This window comes from Ochotona princeps, chromosome 3, assembly GCF_030435755.1.
Source record: "Ochotona princeps isolate mOchPri1 chromosome 3, mOchPri1.hap1, whole genome shotgun sequence".
Taxonomy (NCBI): domain Eukaryota; kingdom Metazoa; phylum Chordata; class Mammalia; order Lagomorpha; family Ochotonidae; genus Ochotona; species Ochotona princeps.
The window spans coordinates 87,338,910-87,355,492 of NC_080834.1; the positions used below are offsets into that span (position 1 = coordinate 87,338,910).

Here is a 16,583-nt window from a genome sequence, read left to right on the forward strand (position 1 = left end):
GCTTTTGGGGAGGGGATTTGGGGAGAGGACTTGTGGGGAGGGGATAGGGGAAATCCCAGGGTCTATGGAACTGTATCATAAAATGAAAATAATAATTCAAAAAATGAAAAAAAAAAGCAAAATGACAAGTGTTGGAAGAATGTGAACAAACTCATACATTGCTGGTGGGCATATAAAAAATGGTATAGCCACTGTGGAAAATGGACAACACTCCTGTCAATGTGTCAGAAACATTAATTATGACAGTCACATCCATTCTTGCTTAAAAGTAAACCATCCTTAGTTCCTTCTGCTGTGTTGGCCACTACCCTGATGCACTCCAGCCAGCACTGCAGTTGAACAAATGGCAACCAAGAAGCAATGTTCCAGAGGTGTTCCGACACTCTGTCTTAACTTGAATGAAAATGGCTTGTGGGCTCATTTGCTTCTCCAAAGCCCATCTGCCCATGTTCCCTCCTCCCATTTCCCAGCAGGGACCTGTGAAAAGAGAGGTGTGTGTCTGAAACCTCCAGCCAGGAAAGAAACCATCCTCATGAAGAGGGCCATGAGGGGCTCCATGGCACGGAAGGCAAGTGAGCCACAGCTGTCGGGGCATCCATGTTTGAAAGCCCTATTACCTGTCCTGGGCTCAGTGTAACCACATGTCTTTGGGCTTTCTGGAACTGAGGAAAACGGTTTAAATCCGGGTTGACGACATTGACCTTGCTGAACACACTGGATTCTTCATAAGGGATTCTTGTTGGATAAAGGAAAGGAGTATCTTCAGGAGGGAAGAGATGCCATCTTTTCCTGAGTAAAAATGAGAAGAGGATACCAGTTAGTATCCTGCACTTGAGACGACATGTGAATGCAGCAGCAGCTAAGTGGCTGTTCTGTTTTTACTTATTTAAATTCAATGCAGAAGTGAATGCAGGTGCCATCAGTGGTCAATCCATTAAACAGTAGAAATGCATTAACAGAGCTGGTACTGTAGTGCCTGGGATGCTCTGTATCAAATATGGGAGAGCCTGGTTCCAGTCCCAGCTGCTCCACTTCTGATCCAGCTCCCCACTAATGCGTCCTGGGAGGTAACAGATGATGGCAAGTGCCTGCATCCCTGCCACTCACAAGGGAGACCCAGGTGAAGTTTCAGGCTCCCAGCCTTTTGACCTAACCCAATCCTAACTGTTGTAGTCATTTGGGGCATGAACCAACAGAGGCAACTTGATCTCTTGATTGCTCACTCTGCCTTCCAAACCAACCAGCCAACCAACCAACCAACCAACCCCAAATAATGCCATGTAACTAAAAGCAACATGAATTTTCAAAAGGAGAAAATCCAATCGCTTATTTTTTTATCTTTAATGGAGGTAATAGATCTCAACTCATAAAACACTAGATACAATATGCTTCATAATAAAGGAAGAATATATGAGGCAAAATGAGCAATGTATAAGAACAGATACAAACAGGGGCAGCATGGCGGCTCAACAGGCTAATCCTCCACCTACAAGCACCAGCATCCCATATGGGCACTGGTTCACATCCCAGCTGTTCCACTTTTGATCTGATACTCTGCTGTGGCCTGGGAAAGTGGCGGGGGGTAAACCCAAGGACTTGGGACCCTGAACCTACATGGGAAGCTTGGAAGAAGCTTCTGCCTCTGGCTCTAGATTGGCTCAGCTCTAGTCACTGTGGTCATTTGGAGAGTGAACCAGCAGATGGAAGATTTTTCCCTGTCTCTCCTTCTCCCTGTAAATCTGTCTTTCCAATAGAAATAAATAAATCTTAAAAAAAAAAGATACAGACAGAAATTCATAGATGCACAGAGGTTTGGCACCACTTGGCAGGCGCACATCCTGGATCAGAAGAGCCTGGGTCCAGGTCCCTGGTCTATTAACATTCCAGTTTCCTGCTGAGACACACCCTGCAAGGCAGCAGAGGACAGACAAGTTCTGGGGTCCCTTCCAGCCTTGTAGAAGACCGGGATCCTACTTCTGGCTTCAGCCTGGCCCAGCCCTGGCTCTTGTGGGCATTTAGGGAGTAAAATTGCTTCTGGAAAACACACCTCTCCCTCCCTCTTGTCTCCATTTCCTTTGCTCTGCTGCCCTGCCTTTCAAATAAATAAACAAAAATGGGAAAGAAAAAAGAGAGAGCTAGAGAAACAAAAGCAAAACACCCCTTCCTCTGAGAACAAGAGCCCCCAAGCCCTCCGTGGCCCTCTGCAGTTATGCGAAATGCCAAGTTCTTTCTGAACTGAGAATCAGGACCTGCTGTTTTCAAACTAAGAAATTTACACTAAAGCCTCATTCTCTTGGAGATGTGAAGGCTTGAAAGGACTAGTGAAATGCTTCAACTTTTAAACACTCATTCTGGGACTAGAAAGCAGTCTTTCAATTTATATGGCTTTACCTTAAACATAATGCAAGGTCAAAACTTGTTTGCCTCATCTCAAAGCAGTGGGAAATTCAAGCTGCTCTATCCCATGATACCTGGCTTGGAGGTGGTTCAGAAGTGGTTCCAGAAATAACAGGTCTGACATTAGGGATACCATGTTGAGCTGGGCTCCATCTTAGATGAGGTACCATCCCATCCCAACCTGTGAAACTGTAGCTTGGCCAAGAAAACCGCATCCCTGCTTGGCAAGAATGCATGAACTGTTGGCTAGGCTGTTCAAGCATGACTAGGAGAAAAAGAGTTTTACCTGGTACAGTAACAAAAGCTTGCAACATTAGTGATTAGTAATTTTTCACCCCAAGACAGTTCTGCATTAGCTCAGTGTATTAATATTTTAGATTTAGAGGGACTCCGAAGAGCTTGTCAGTCTAATTTCATTTTCAGGGTGGTGGCCGAGAGAATCAGTGCCAGAGCCAATCCCGAGTCTCATGGTCAGCTGTAGTCCAGAGCTGCCCTGCCCCCTCCCTGCACTGCAGCAGTGCTTCCCCAAGGGAGCGGCCACAGTGCTATTTGCCCCATAAATGGAACAGCGAGCATCTGAACTGACATCCACATGGTATGCCAGCATTACAGGTAGCGGCTTGACCCACTAATGCCATAACGCTGGCCCCTAAATGTATATTTTGTATAAAAATAGCTAGGCAGAGAGCTCTCTTGTTGAACTGGAGCTGGAATCCTCCTGCTGCAGGATTAGCTTTCTGGAGATGATCTTGGCCATAACTGAGATTCACAAGGAAACCACCACTTCCATGGCTGCCCTCTCATCACAAAGGAGTCAACAGAACCAGCAGCTAAGGGGCTCCTGGTCAGAAGGCAGGGCTGTGAGGACACAGGCTGCGGGCAGGGCCGTGCTCTCTCCCCTCCCAGTTTTTCCCTTACACCCCCTCCAGGTGTGCATTCACATTACCTTCCTTGTACCTGGAATACTAAATTGCAACCATAGGAGTCGAGATGGCAGGGTGTGTGGGCTCCCAGTGAGCCAATCCACAAGGTACTTTCCTGTCCATTTCTTCCAGGAAACCCAAAGTCGGACCACATCACCTCCTGTTTCAAAACAGAGTGAGTCCATCAAGAACCAACCGACTCTGCCATGTGGCAGTGTTGAACATTTCCACTTGAACATCTGCTTCTGGGTACTGGGGATTTTCTCTTATAGAACAAGTTACAGATGGAGGAGGTAAAGTTTCCAAAGTGGTCCAAGAAATTCTTTTAACCACTAACACATTCAAATAGGCTCAGTAATAGTAGTCATTCACCAAATATTTACTGCCTACTTGAAATGTGCCAGGAACTGTTCTAGAAGCTTGGGATGAATCAATGAACAAAACAGACGAAAAAGCCCACCCAGATGGAGCTTACACTTTACACAGGCTGGAGACAGACAACAAATACCAGACATGACTGTGCAGGCATCGGGGGGGGGGGGGTGTCTCAGGCACTGTGGGCTCAGTGAGTGCTATTTTAAGATCTCTGGATCTGCCATCTTGAGAAGTCACAAGGCCATATTCCCTCCGAGCAGTGCAGCTACTCAGAGGCAGAAGCAGCTCAGTAATTCTGTGTACTGCAATGATTACATTTAATAAAGCCCTCTCCTGGACTGGGGTACCTATTTAAAACGACCGATTCCAAAGCACCACTGTTTGGCCTAGTTGTTAAAATGCTAGTTACAGGGTCAGTGTTGTGGCTCTGTGGGTTAAGGTGCAATGCTGGCATCTCATATAGGTGTTGGTTTGTGTCCTAGATGTATGATTTCCTCCCTTGTATGTGTGAGTTTATTTATTTGTTTGAAATAGTTACAAAAAGAGAAAGAATGAAAAAAAGTGAAAAAGATTGATCGATTTTCCATACACCAGGTTCACTTCACACATAGCCACAGTGGCCAGGGCTGGGCTGGGCTTGGCTGAGCCAGGCTGAAATCAGCAGCCAAGAGCTTCAGCCAGTTCTCCCACATCAGTGCAGGACCCAAGCACTTGGGCCATCTTCTGCTGCTTTCCCAAATACATCAGCAGGGAGCTGTATTGGAAGTGTACTAGCCAGGACTCAAATTTCAGGCATCCATATGGGATGCCAGCATGCTACAGCGCCAGTTCCTTTTTTAGGAAAAGCCCTTTAAGTTAACAGTATATAACAGCAAGTACTTGAGTCTTTTTTTTTTTTTTTGTAGGAAAATTATCTTAGGCACATAATCAGAAAAGAGGTAATTCACTCTCCACCCAAAGATGGGGCCAGATAAACAGCTATATTCTTCTTTTTCTAAAAAACAAACAAACAAAAAACAAAAACAAACGTATTTATTTTATAGGCAGAGTTACACACACACACACACACACACACAGAGATCTTCCATACACTGGTTCACTTTCAAGTGGCATCAATGGCGAGGACTGGGTCAGGCCAGGACTGGGAGTCAGAAGCTTCTTCTGAGTTTCCCATGTTGGTGGAGAGGCGCTAGCACTAGGCCATGTTCCGCTGCTTTCTCAGGGGCATTAGCATGGAGCTAGATGGGAAGTGGGACTCAAAGGGGTGCTCAAATGGGAAGCAGGCGTCCACAGGTGTCACAGGCTTAACGCACTGGACCGTAACACTGGCCCCAACACTCACATTCTGACATTCTAATATGCCTCACCAGAAAGTATTGGCAGCCCTCAGACCCCTTTAATCATTACCAAACACACTCTTATTGTGGTAAACATAAAAAAAATCCCACACTTTAATCTACTGCATTTTGTGTTTCTGCATTCTGGAGACTTAACAAGGCTCCATCCACGTACTCAGGAGGTACCTGAAACTCAACATAAAGTGGCTGAGGGTTGTTCCTGGGGGAAAATCCATTTTAACACATGTTTATTCTTTCTTTTTTAAAGATTTATTTATTTCAGAGGGAGAGTGACAGAGAAGCAGGTCTGGAGGGAGATATATATACAATCAGTTGTGTATTTCCTGGCTCCCTCCCCACATTCCTGTAACAGTCAGGGCTGGGCCAGGCCAATGCCAAGAGCTTGGAACTCTCATAAGTGACAGGAACCCAAGAATTCAACCCATCATCCACTGCCACTCCAGTGATCCTTACTGAAAACTGGATAAGGTAAAAAAAATGTCATTTTTACTAATGAGTAGAGACAAAAGAAATTCTATGTGGTACTGTTACAGATTCACACCTTTCTTGCAAAGTAGAAAGGGAAATCTTCACAGTAAATGATATAATGTATGATTAATTTTATTGGCCACACATGGAAATTAGCTAAGTGCCAAAATCATAATCTTAGGCCATCTTTAAAGCTAATAGATATATCTCAATATTTCCAATATAGCAGTGTAGTCACTAGTATTTATCCACATATACACAAATATTAACATTCCACATTTTACCAGTGTGTTTGAATATGAGCAGTCTTCAAATAATTCGTGAAATCGTGTATTATAAAAAATTATGCATGAATTTCAAGATTTCTTACACAAAAATACCCTTAAGTTTTAACTCTACTTTTCATACAACACATAAAGTACCCTTGTATTACATATTTATCAGCTGCTGAATGTAATTTGTCGAAGAACAGAATTAACAGAAAATTCAAGTAGAAGATGAAAGTGAAAACTAGTGGACCTAAGAATCCCGTATCAAGATTGATGAATTTTTGATGAACTTAAATACACAGAAAATCTAGCTATAGTGAAGCCAAGGATTTAAGTCAGAACAGTCTCTGAAGGGCTCTAAAGACCAAAGAAATATCAAATGAGAAATGCTAAGACCAGGGGGAATAAATACACTTACACAATCACTCTAACATCTGTTCTATATTCAGCATGATTTTAGTAGTTTTGGGGGATAACAAATGATGAAACATGGCTCAAAGAATTTATGATATCATTAAAGGAGCAATATACAAGAATTTTGTACCAGGCAACACTGAAGTAACAATCCCAAGAAAGCTTATAGGAATAAAGCCAGGAACAAATGGACACGGGTACAGGTGGCTAAAAAGGTTTCACAGCTGAGGCTGAATCTGAACGAGGTCCTAAGCTAGAGGGTGGGAATAATTTTTCTGCCAAGGACCATTTGCAGAATCATAGCATACAGCCAAACAAAATTAGGAACTTGAAAATTAACCTGCTATAAATTAATTGAATTTCAAGTCATGCCTGTGGTTGCTTTGGCAGTGCCATACCAGGCCTGATGCTCCTCAATCCTGCCCTAAACAACAGAGCCTAAAAATTTTTCTTTATCAATTTCATTTATTTGAAATGCAAAGGGACAGAGACAGAAAGAGGTAGAAAGAAATTTTTCATTCACTGATTCACTCCCCAGATGCTTGTAACAGCTGGGGTTGGGCCAAGCTGAAGCCAGAAGCTAGGAATTCAATCTGGGCTTCCCATGTCGGTGGCAAGGTCCCAAGCCCTTGATCCATCACCTGCTGCCTCCCAAGGTGCACACTAGTAGGCAGCTGGATCAGAAGCAGAGCCAGGACCCGAAGCCAGGCACTCTGACACAGGATGTGGGCATCCCAAGCACTTGCCCATCACGAGACCAAACGCCCACCACTGCTCTTCTGTTTGTAAACAGCTTTAGTGGGTATACCTGATGTGCAAGAAGCAGCCTATATTTAAAGTGGCCAGTCTGATGAACATTTATATAAGAATATGTACATCCATGAGGCTATTACTACAAGAGATATGGCAAACATTTTGATCATATCCACATTTCCCAATGTTCCTAAGAAACATCTTCTCCCTATACCCTCATACTCAGTCAGCTGCTCTACTTTCTGTACCATGAATTAATTTCCAAGTTCCATATTTTAAAACAGATTTTATTTATTTTTATTGGAAAGGCAGATATATAGAGAAGAGGAGAGACAGAGAGGAAGATTCTCCTTCCGATGATTCACTCCCCAAGTGGCCACAATGGCCAGAGCTCAATCAATCTGAAGCCAGGAGTCAGGAGCCAGGAGCCTCCTCCGGGTCTCCCACGTGGGTGCAGAGTCCAAAGGCTTTGGGCTGTCCTTGACTGCTCTCCCAGGCCATAAGCAGGGAGCAAGATGGGAAGTGAGGCTGCTGGGACTTGAACTCATTCCCATATGGGATCCTGGCACATGCAAGGTAAGGACTTTAGCTACTAGGCCACCGCGCAGGGGCCCAAGTTCTAGAATTTTAAAGTTATGGAATCATATAGTATTTCCTCATTTAATGAATCACAGACAAATTAAACAGGGTGGATCTCAGACAAAACAAATACCAGAACAGGAAGATCTTGTGGCAAGCACCTGGCTTACAGTTCTTAGACCACAATAAAAAGACAATTTACCAAAAGGACATCATAACTCTAAATAATAACCACTTACAAATGCATATGGCCAGCATTGTGGCACAGCATGTTAAGCCACCACTTGCACACCAGTATTCCATATCAGAAGTCTAGCGTAAGTCCTGAATGCTTTGCTTCTCATCCAGTGTCCTGCTAATGTGCTGGGAAGGCAGCAGAGGATGGTCTGATAGCTTTAGTCACTGCCACCCAAGTGGGAGGCCAGAGGGGGTTTCTGGATGTTGCCTTTAGCCTGGCCCGGATCTGGCTGTAGTGCCCATTTGTAGAGTGAACCAGCTGATGGAAGATCTCTGTCTCTCCCTGCCTCTCTGCCTTTGTAATAAATGCATGTCTAAACAGAGAGACAGGGAGGAAGGGAGAGAGAGGGAGAGAGAGAGAAAGAAAGAGAAAGAGAGAAGAGGAAACAGACCAAACCAGTTTGAGGAAAAAAAAAAACAACTATTCTTATTGGAGGACTGCAATACCTTTCTCTAAATAATGGGCACAGAAAATACACAGAGAATCAATGAAGACAAAAAAAGGGGGGGGGGAGGCGGAGAAAGGAGATGCAATCAACTTGGCTCAGCTGACATTTATTCACTCCACCGCCTAACAGAATACACGTTGCTTTCAAGTGTATAGGAAATAATTATCTAGAGCATCTATATTCTGGGCCATGAAATATGTTTCAATGAATATGAAAGGACTGAAATTAAATAAAATATGAACACAATGGAATTAAATCAGAAATCAATAATTGAAAGCTGGCTAGAAAATACTCTAGTACTTGAAAATCAAACATCTCTCCTCTAACGAGGAAGCTAAAAAGTAAGTTACAAGGGACATTAGAAAATGTCTTTAACAGAATAAAAATTATCCTGGAAGCTTTCGTATCGAAATACATGAATCTGAGGGTTGGCATTAAGGTCCAGCAGGTTAAGCCAATGCTCGCAGTGCCTACATCCTGTACCAGTGTACTGGTTTCAGCCCCAACTACACTTCCTCTGCAGCTCCTTGATAAGGTGCCAAGGAAGCAACAACGATGTTCCAAGTACCTGGGCCCCTACCACCCATCCGGGAGACCCAGATGAAGCTCCTGACTCCTGACTTCAGCCTGGCTGAGCCCTGGCCCTGGCAGCCATCTGTGGAGTCAACCAGGAGATGGAAGACCTCTGTCTTACCCTCTCTCTTTGTCCTTCAGCCTTTTGAATAAATTACTCTAACATAAAGGACAACACTTTAGATAGTATTTTACACCTTAACAGAAACTTGAAGGGAATAAAAATCCAGTGTTTTAAAAACAAAAGCAAAACTGTTACAGAAAGTACCCCTGTTAAAACTGGTGTGGTGTAAAAAAAAATCACAATTATACAAAAAGACTGTAAAATACTTCCCTGTATTGCATTTGAAAGTGTGTGTGAGGCACAATGTTCTTCCTAGTCTTTAAATAGACCAAACTGCAACAGCTTGAAAGGAGAAGCAATATGAGAACTGAGCTGTCTTCCTCAGTTTTGTAAAATGTTCAACAATCCACTGCTCTAAAGATGCTTCCCTCTTAAAAATATTATTTATGTTAAATATTGTCGCCGCCCTGCAGCAACACTAAAATGACGAGGAATATTCTTGGAGGTCCGGGAAAAACTGGCAAAAGCGGCTGCATTTAAAACCTTTTCTCCGCTGCTCCTGTCCCCGTCTGTCTAAGCTTTCCTACCCGCTTCTTCGCCACCCTTCCTCCCGTTTTCCACCACCCTTCTTCCCAATTCTTCCCGTTTCTGTATTCCCCCCATTCCCCATGTAAGGGCCTTCAGAATGTCACTAACCAAAGAGACCTTTATTGCCGAAAACGAGCTGCTTAAATATAGTTCTTCCACCAATCACTTCTGCACATGGTCCACGGGGCGCTATCTGATAGGCCAGCAATCGCAGTGAGGGAGAATTAGCCTATCCTTGTGACTTCTGCCTGCCTACTGGTGGGACAAGTCCCACCTCCTGGCACTCGGCCAGCCGTCATCTTGAAGCCCCTAATCTATGTGGGGTTGACCGCTCCCCACAAAATATGATGCCTTTATGGATAGCTTCAAAATGTATCATATGTAGCATTGAACTACTCACCATGTTATGACACATGCAAAAGGCTGCAACAGTTCACAGTCAGATCTGGTGACTAAAGGAATGTTAATGATAAAAGGTAAACCACAACATAGGCTCCTGTGATGTAAGAAGACTTGATGCTCAGAAAAACTCTAAATAAGAGATGATACAATCTTCACGACCTTGGTTGTTCAGAGCAGAATTAATTGCCTAATGTGAGCTGATAACTTCTTCGACTGAAAACAGGAGACTTGATAAGCGCTTAGTTATAATTCCAGCACATTGCCAAAAGGTTGTCTTTTATAAACACTCTTGATGAACAGGTCACATTGTTGGGAGCACTGCACGAGTGCCCTGCCCTAAAATAATGACTGGTTCAAGGCCAGAAGGCAGCAGGAAGACAGAAGGTCACAGGTGAGGCGGATCTGCCTCCTTTCCAGGGCCTGGCCAGTCAGGTAGCACCCAGTGGACCCACGGGAATGCAAGTGATGGGAGTGAGAGCTGAAATTGCTATGGCAATAAGTATAGTTATTGTTATTTTATAGGCTAGCCTGTTTTGCAATTTTTTGGAGCATAGAAAATGTAGCTGTTTCAGCCGCTTTTGTAATTTTTAGCTAGAGGAATTAAGGATGCTTTTATTAAAGAAAAATGTTTTTGATTATTGTTTTATTTATGGGGTTGCAGGGTCTATAGTTGTAGAGGGATTTAATATTTGTAATTTTTGTTTTTAGAATTATATTTTTTCCCTTGTAAACTATTTTCCCATCGAATAATGGGCAAGTTGTAGAAATAGAAATGTGGTAGGAATGTACTACTGATTAGCAGGTAATCGCATGTGCCTTGGCCTTGGAGTCCTGGCTGCCGCTCCATGGCTACTGTTGAAGAATGAATAATGGCTTGCTTTGAAGAATATGAATACAGTGTTTTAAAGAATTATCTCTGGGGACACCTGCTTAGCCCTGAAGTGCAGACGGAATGACCGAATGTCTGTACATGCCCCCTTAGTCTTGAAGTAAAAAAATAGAACAATTAGTTGCTTGTGCAGAAGCTTGTGAGGTTTTGAGTAAATAAAAAGGACAGCTTTTTCTTGGGCTGTGGTGAGAACGCATCAAGTGTCAGTGTCTGTGTCTTTCTTTATCGCCGACTCCACGCACCCTTCCCGAGCTCCGAACTCTCGGCTGGAGCTGGACTCCGGCATCACATGTCTTGAAGCCCAGTGCTGCCATGGCTCAGATGGGACAGATCAACTGATGGGGTCAAATGAGAGACGCATGTGAGGCACAATGAACCTAGACCCAGCAGAGAAGGCAGCCCCTGGTCCAGCCTGCAGTGTGCCTGCAGGTCTGCAGGAATGTGGGCTCTGGGGGCACTATACAACTCGAAGCTCTGCAGTAGTGGCACCCCTGGATCTGGGCAGACCACCTGTGTTACGCTCAGTGGTATAATCATGGAAAAATATTTACAGAACTTCTTTATGCCTCTAGTTTTTTAAAAATAAGGGTAATTACTAGGTCACAGTGCTACTTTACAGCTTCTAAATATAATTATTTACAAAGTGGTAAGTATGATAGCTTGAACAATATATTACTATCACACTTATTTTTTTTTTGCCTGAAACAGAAAGCAAAAGAGTACAAACTTATCTATATCACAGATAGGGATGTAAACCATCTAACAAATACTGTAATAGTGAACTCTGAACTTGCAAAGTCCTAGGGGTTAAAAATGGGCTCACAACTAACTTGGTGAGGAAATGGCTCTCCAAAACCAAGATAAACAGTGAGAAAACAATGCATTTGGGGTGGAGTTTGGATTTGGAAGCATTTACTAATGTGTGTGAAACCAACACATTTCCTTCTTGGGTGTGAGTTAACACCTTTTTAACAAATAAAAAATTAAGCAAACATAAAAAAAATTCCATAGAGGGAAGCTACGAAATAGCGGCAGCTGTATTAAAATTGTTGTGTACCCACCATCACACATACCTTGACTCAAAGTCAAAAACACAGGCCGGAGAACAAGCTTCTCTGGGAACCAAGAACTGTGAGCCCGGGTGAGGCTGCCTCACCAGCATAAGAGACTATTCTCTATGCCGTTGCTTAGGGCAGGACAAAGGACTGTGGGGGCCTCATCCTGCAAGGGGCAAAAAGTTACCCGAACATTGTTCTTCCCATTCTTGCCCCACGTGTAAGCCACTGCAAGGAATTTGCAAAATCATCCTACTGTGGTAGTTTGAGGTTAAAGACAACAAAATGAAAAATACTTACAGGAGGATTTGGCAATCAGCCAAGTCTGCGGTCGGTTCTGTGAGCATGGTGGCAAAGAACTTACACCTTCCTCCTCCTGCCGGTCACCGGCATACCACAGTGAGGCTTCTGCACACCACATGCCAGGGGCCTAGCATTCCCTGCCTCAGAAGGTGACCCATCAGACCCAACAGCTGCATCAAGGCCCCAGGGCAGCACAGATGGCAATGTTGGCCCAGCAAGCCGAAGGACAACTTCCTTCTGCACGCAGCCCTGCATCTCTGCCTGCCTCACCTACAGAACCAGAGCGCCTGTGCAGGGCAGCAGGAAATGACATCTACCCCAGCCACACTTCTAACGTACTCCAAACCAGCTCAGGCACTGCTAAAGGCGAAGGAGGGGTGAGTGGGAAGTTTGGTGGCAGGAAAAGAGCACAGGCACTAACTTGCCTTATGTGGGTAAGATACTGAAGACCTCTTATATAAGTGACTACTTACATAAGCAAAGGCTAGTGAAGGCAGAAGGCACCGGGAGAATCTAACTTGCAAACCTTTCTCAAGAACAAACTCTTACCAAGGTTAAAAGGAGTATACTGACTTACCTGGAAAACATCCGTCTTGTCTTCAAATAGATTGACAAAATACTTATAGTCAGCATAGGCCCAGAATTTGGAATGATCATAGTCCTTAAATGGTCCAGAATTACTAGACTGGTCACAGTTCCAGGTCAGAAACTCTTCAAGGGTGGCATCTACGTAGCTACACAAAGTTTCAAACTGAGGAACTGAAATGCAAGGGAAAAAAGGCAACTTTCAATGCATCATGAACAGTTCCCAAGTATTCTTGTTTCAAATATCGATTTCAACCAAGAAAACTGACTAACATTTAATAAGCAAAATTTTATTTTGTATTTTTGTAGAGTTAGAACTAGTTACAACACTCACCCTAGTCATGATTAAATATTAAACACAATTGAGGGGCAAGCATGTGGCTAAGCTTCTGGTTAGGATGCCTGTGTCCCACATCAGCATTTCAGGGCTAGTTTGAAACCTGGGAGGCCGTGTGGATGGCTCAGGTAACGGGGCTCCTGTCACCCATGCGGGAGACCTGGGTCACGTTTGTGGCCCCTGGCTCTGGACACCCCACAGCCTCGTCATTAGGGGCATCTGGGGTGTGAATCACTGGATAGCGGCTTTGTCTCTCTTTCTGCATTTCTCAAATGCATAATGGTTTAAATTATGAAACACTACCATTATTGCAGCCTGATTTAGTAATCCAGTAGAATATTTAGGCTATCAATAGACCCTTTCAGGGGCTGTATGAGGTCAAAACTATGTTCATAAAATACTTAAGACAGTATTTGTTTTTTCTACTCTTATTCTGTCCCAAGCACAACATGCAGTTTTCCATGGGTTATACAACTTGTGTTGATGTCACTGTTGACAACTGGTAGAATATAGGGTTAGTTTCTTTAGTATTGAAATATCTCCATTTTGATCTTTTAAATATTATTTTATTTATTCAAAAAGGCAAAGAAAAAGACAGTAAGAGAGACAGAGAATGAGATCACTTATCTACCAGTTTACTCTCCAAAATGCCGGCAACAGTGGGAGCTGGGAAGTCAATGAAGTCCCCCACATGGGTAGCAGGGCCCCAGGTATTTGAGGCATTACTGTTGCATGCCAGGGTGCAACTTAGTAAGCAAGTGTAATGGGGCTAGGACTTTCACCCAGGCACACTGACATAAGTTACTCCAAGAGTGGAAGAGGTATCTTAAAAGGTATACCAAAGACCCACCCCAGTTTGCTTTTTTTTAAAAATTTATTATTTATTTGAAAGGCAATTAGAGAGAGAGAAAACCTTCCACCTGCTGATTAACTTCCTAAATGTCCATAACATTTAAGGCTGTGCTAGGTCAAAGCCAGGAGCTTCATTTGGGTCTCCCACATGGGTCACAGGAGCCCAAATACTGTGGCCATCTTCTGCTTTTCCTGGTGCACTAGTAGAGAGCAGGATTGGAAGGACAGCAGTTTGGACTAAGTTTACACTGGCGCTCATAGGGAATGCTGCTATTATAGGTTGTGACCTAACCTGCCATATCATGCCAGCTTCCATTTCTATTTCTAATATGGAATCACTAGACACTCATCTACACCAACAAAAGCTCACTGGAATACTCAATTTTTAGGTATAAAAAGGAGGTATGAAAAGTTTGAAAAGTATTATTTTAAGTGGAAAGAAATGAAACAAAAATTATCTTTTTTTAAAATAAAAGATTTATTTATTTTTATTGGAAAGGAGGGTCAGATTTACAGAGAGGAAAGACAGAAAGATCTTCCATCTGCTGATTCACTCCCCAAATGGCCACAATGGCTGGAGCTGAGCCGATCTGAAGCCAGGAGCTTGGAGCTTCTTCTGGGTTTCCCACGCAGGTGCAGGGTCCCAAGGACTTGGGCCATCCTCTACTGCTTTCCCAGGCCATAGGCAGGTAACTGGATGGAAGTGGAGCTGCTGGGACTCAAACCAAACCCATATGGGATCCCAACACTTGCAAGGTGAGGATTTAGCCATTGAGCCATCGCATTGGGGCCCACAAAATTGTCTTTTAAAAATTTTCTTAGTTATTAAGTGGACAATGACAGGTTAAGAGGTATTTATTTCCTCATCAACTCATTTATTTCAGAATCATTTTTGAAGCAGATAATACTTAGTACTGTTCTCAGGCTTGTAGATACATAAAAGGACTATAATTCTTGAGTTCAGAATCTATTTATTTATTTTAAAGGTTTATTTTACTATTTTTATTGGAAAGGCAGATATACAGAGAGGAGAAACAGAAAGGAAGTCCTCCCGTCCAATGGTTCACTACCCAAGCGGCCGCAATGGCCGGAGCTGAGTCAATCTGAAGACAGGAGCCCAGAGCTTCTTCCGGGTCTCCCACACAGGTACAGCGTCCCAAGGCTTTTGGGCCATCCTTGACTGCATTCCCAGGCCACAAGCAGCGAGCTGGATGTGAAGCGGGGCCGCTGGGATTAGAATGGGAGACCATATGGGATCCTGGTGGGTTCGAGGCGAGGACTTTAGCCTCTAGGCTATCGTGCTTGACCCCAGTATGTATTTGGACAGAAGTACAGCCTTCACTAGGGTAATAGAGAACTTGAGGCACCAGGGAATTATATGTGAAATTCTGTGCAATAGACATCCAGGAAAAGGCAAAGGATGCCCGAGGAGAGGGTTGATCAGAAAAGCTTTGAGAGAACTTCTATGATGTGGCCACAGTGGTCTGTTCTTAACAGTACAACTCCAAGGAATCTAGACTGCAAATCTTGGATTAATGTAAAAACTGACCTTCTGAAACAGCAAGGGGATGATTATTATTCGCAGCTAACAGAATATTTCAAATGAATACCAGAATGCTAATATCTAAGAAATCTCCCTACTTCCTTGCTAAAACATGAAAGCCTCTTAGGAGAAAAAAACCACTGATCACAGTGCATACTATACACAGATACTCAATAAACCCAAGGCGCCCTTCTTAGTGCCCCTTCACTCACAGATTTGTGCCTCTTTAAAAGTTAGCTGAATTAGTAGTTGAAAAGGTGTATTCAAACTCCTCTTTCAAGGAGTTTTTAGATTAAAATAACACCCTTCTTTTCATTTTATTTGAAAGGCAGAGACAAGAGAGATCAAGAAACATTTTCAGTCAACAAATCCCATACCAGCCAGGGCTGGGCCAGGCTGAAGTCAGGAGACTTAAACTTCATCCTTTCAGTCATTCACGTGGGTGGTAGGAGCCCAAGTACTTGAGCCTGAGAGTACTCATCAAAAGACAGCCAGCTGAGAAAGAGGAGCTGGGTTTCCAACCTGGGCACTCTGAGCAGGATGCAGGCCTCCCAAGTAGGAACAAATGCCCACCCAGAAAGGTTTTTATCTTTTCCCTCCTTTCTGTCTGAACTGCTCAGGATTACCCAATTGCCCTGCCCTACTTTTTTTTCTAAAACCACAGGATAATAGAGAGGACAGGGCGTATATTGGTGAACTATTTTAGTTCATCTACTTCATCCAATTGTCAGCTGCCTTTGAGAAGCAGGAGAACTTTACTGGGGCACAGAACTACCTAGACCTTGACATACTTAAGAATGCTTTGGCAGATGGTAAACCATGAACATACAGCAGCTTGTAATACTAGTGACTCCATTAAGAAATTACTGTAGCAGGATAGCAATACAACAATTTTAATGTTGACAAACAAAAACCACAAGTGGCAATAAAGCTTCATGATGCTTGGAAGCTGTAGTCATTTCTAAGTCATTTTTGCAAATTCCACCGTAAGCCTGAAGACATTAGACCATGCCACAGTTTTCCACTTCGTGCAAGTTGATCCAGCTGAGATGACTGAATACCAAAGCCATTAGTTGAGCTACCACTTGTCCCTGGGGCAGCACTTCCACCCTAGGGTGCACCGGGGCAGCACTTCCAGGGTAGGTCAGTTACAGCAGGCACCTCTTCATG

The 16,583-nt window shown here is 43.5% G+C and overlaps 1 protein-coding gene across 3 annotated transcripts in view; it reads right to left on the reverse strand.

Moving 5' to 3' along the window:
• Positions 1–16,583, reverse strand: part of HSPBAP1 (HSPB1 associated protein 1) — a 70,303-nt gene that overhangs the window by 29,996 nt on the left and 23,724 nt on the right. For all 3 annotated transcript variants that reach the window (XM_058661978.1, XM_058661977.1, XM_004578267.4), the window contains exons 3-5: positions 12,674–12,855; positions 3,344–3,480; positions 618–789 (exon numbers count right to left, since the gene is read on the reverse strand). In XM_058661978.1, the coding sequence (XP_058517961.1) occupies positions 618–789; positions 3,344–3,480; positions 12,674–12,855 (491 nt within the window). The remainder of the gene's footprint in view (positions 1–617; positions 790–3,343; positions 3,481–12,673; positions 12,856–16,583) is intronic.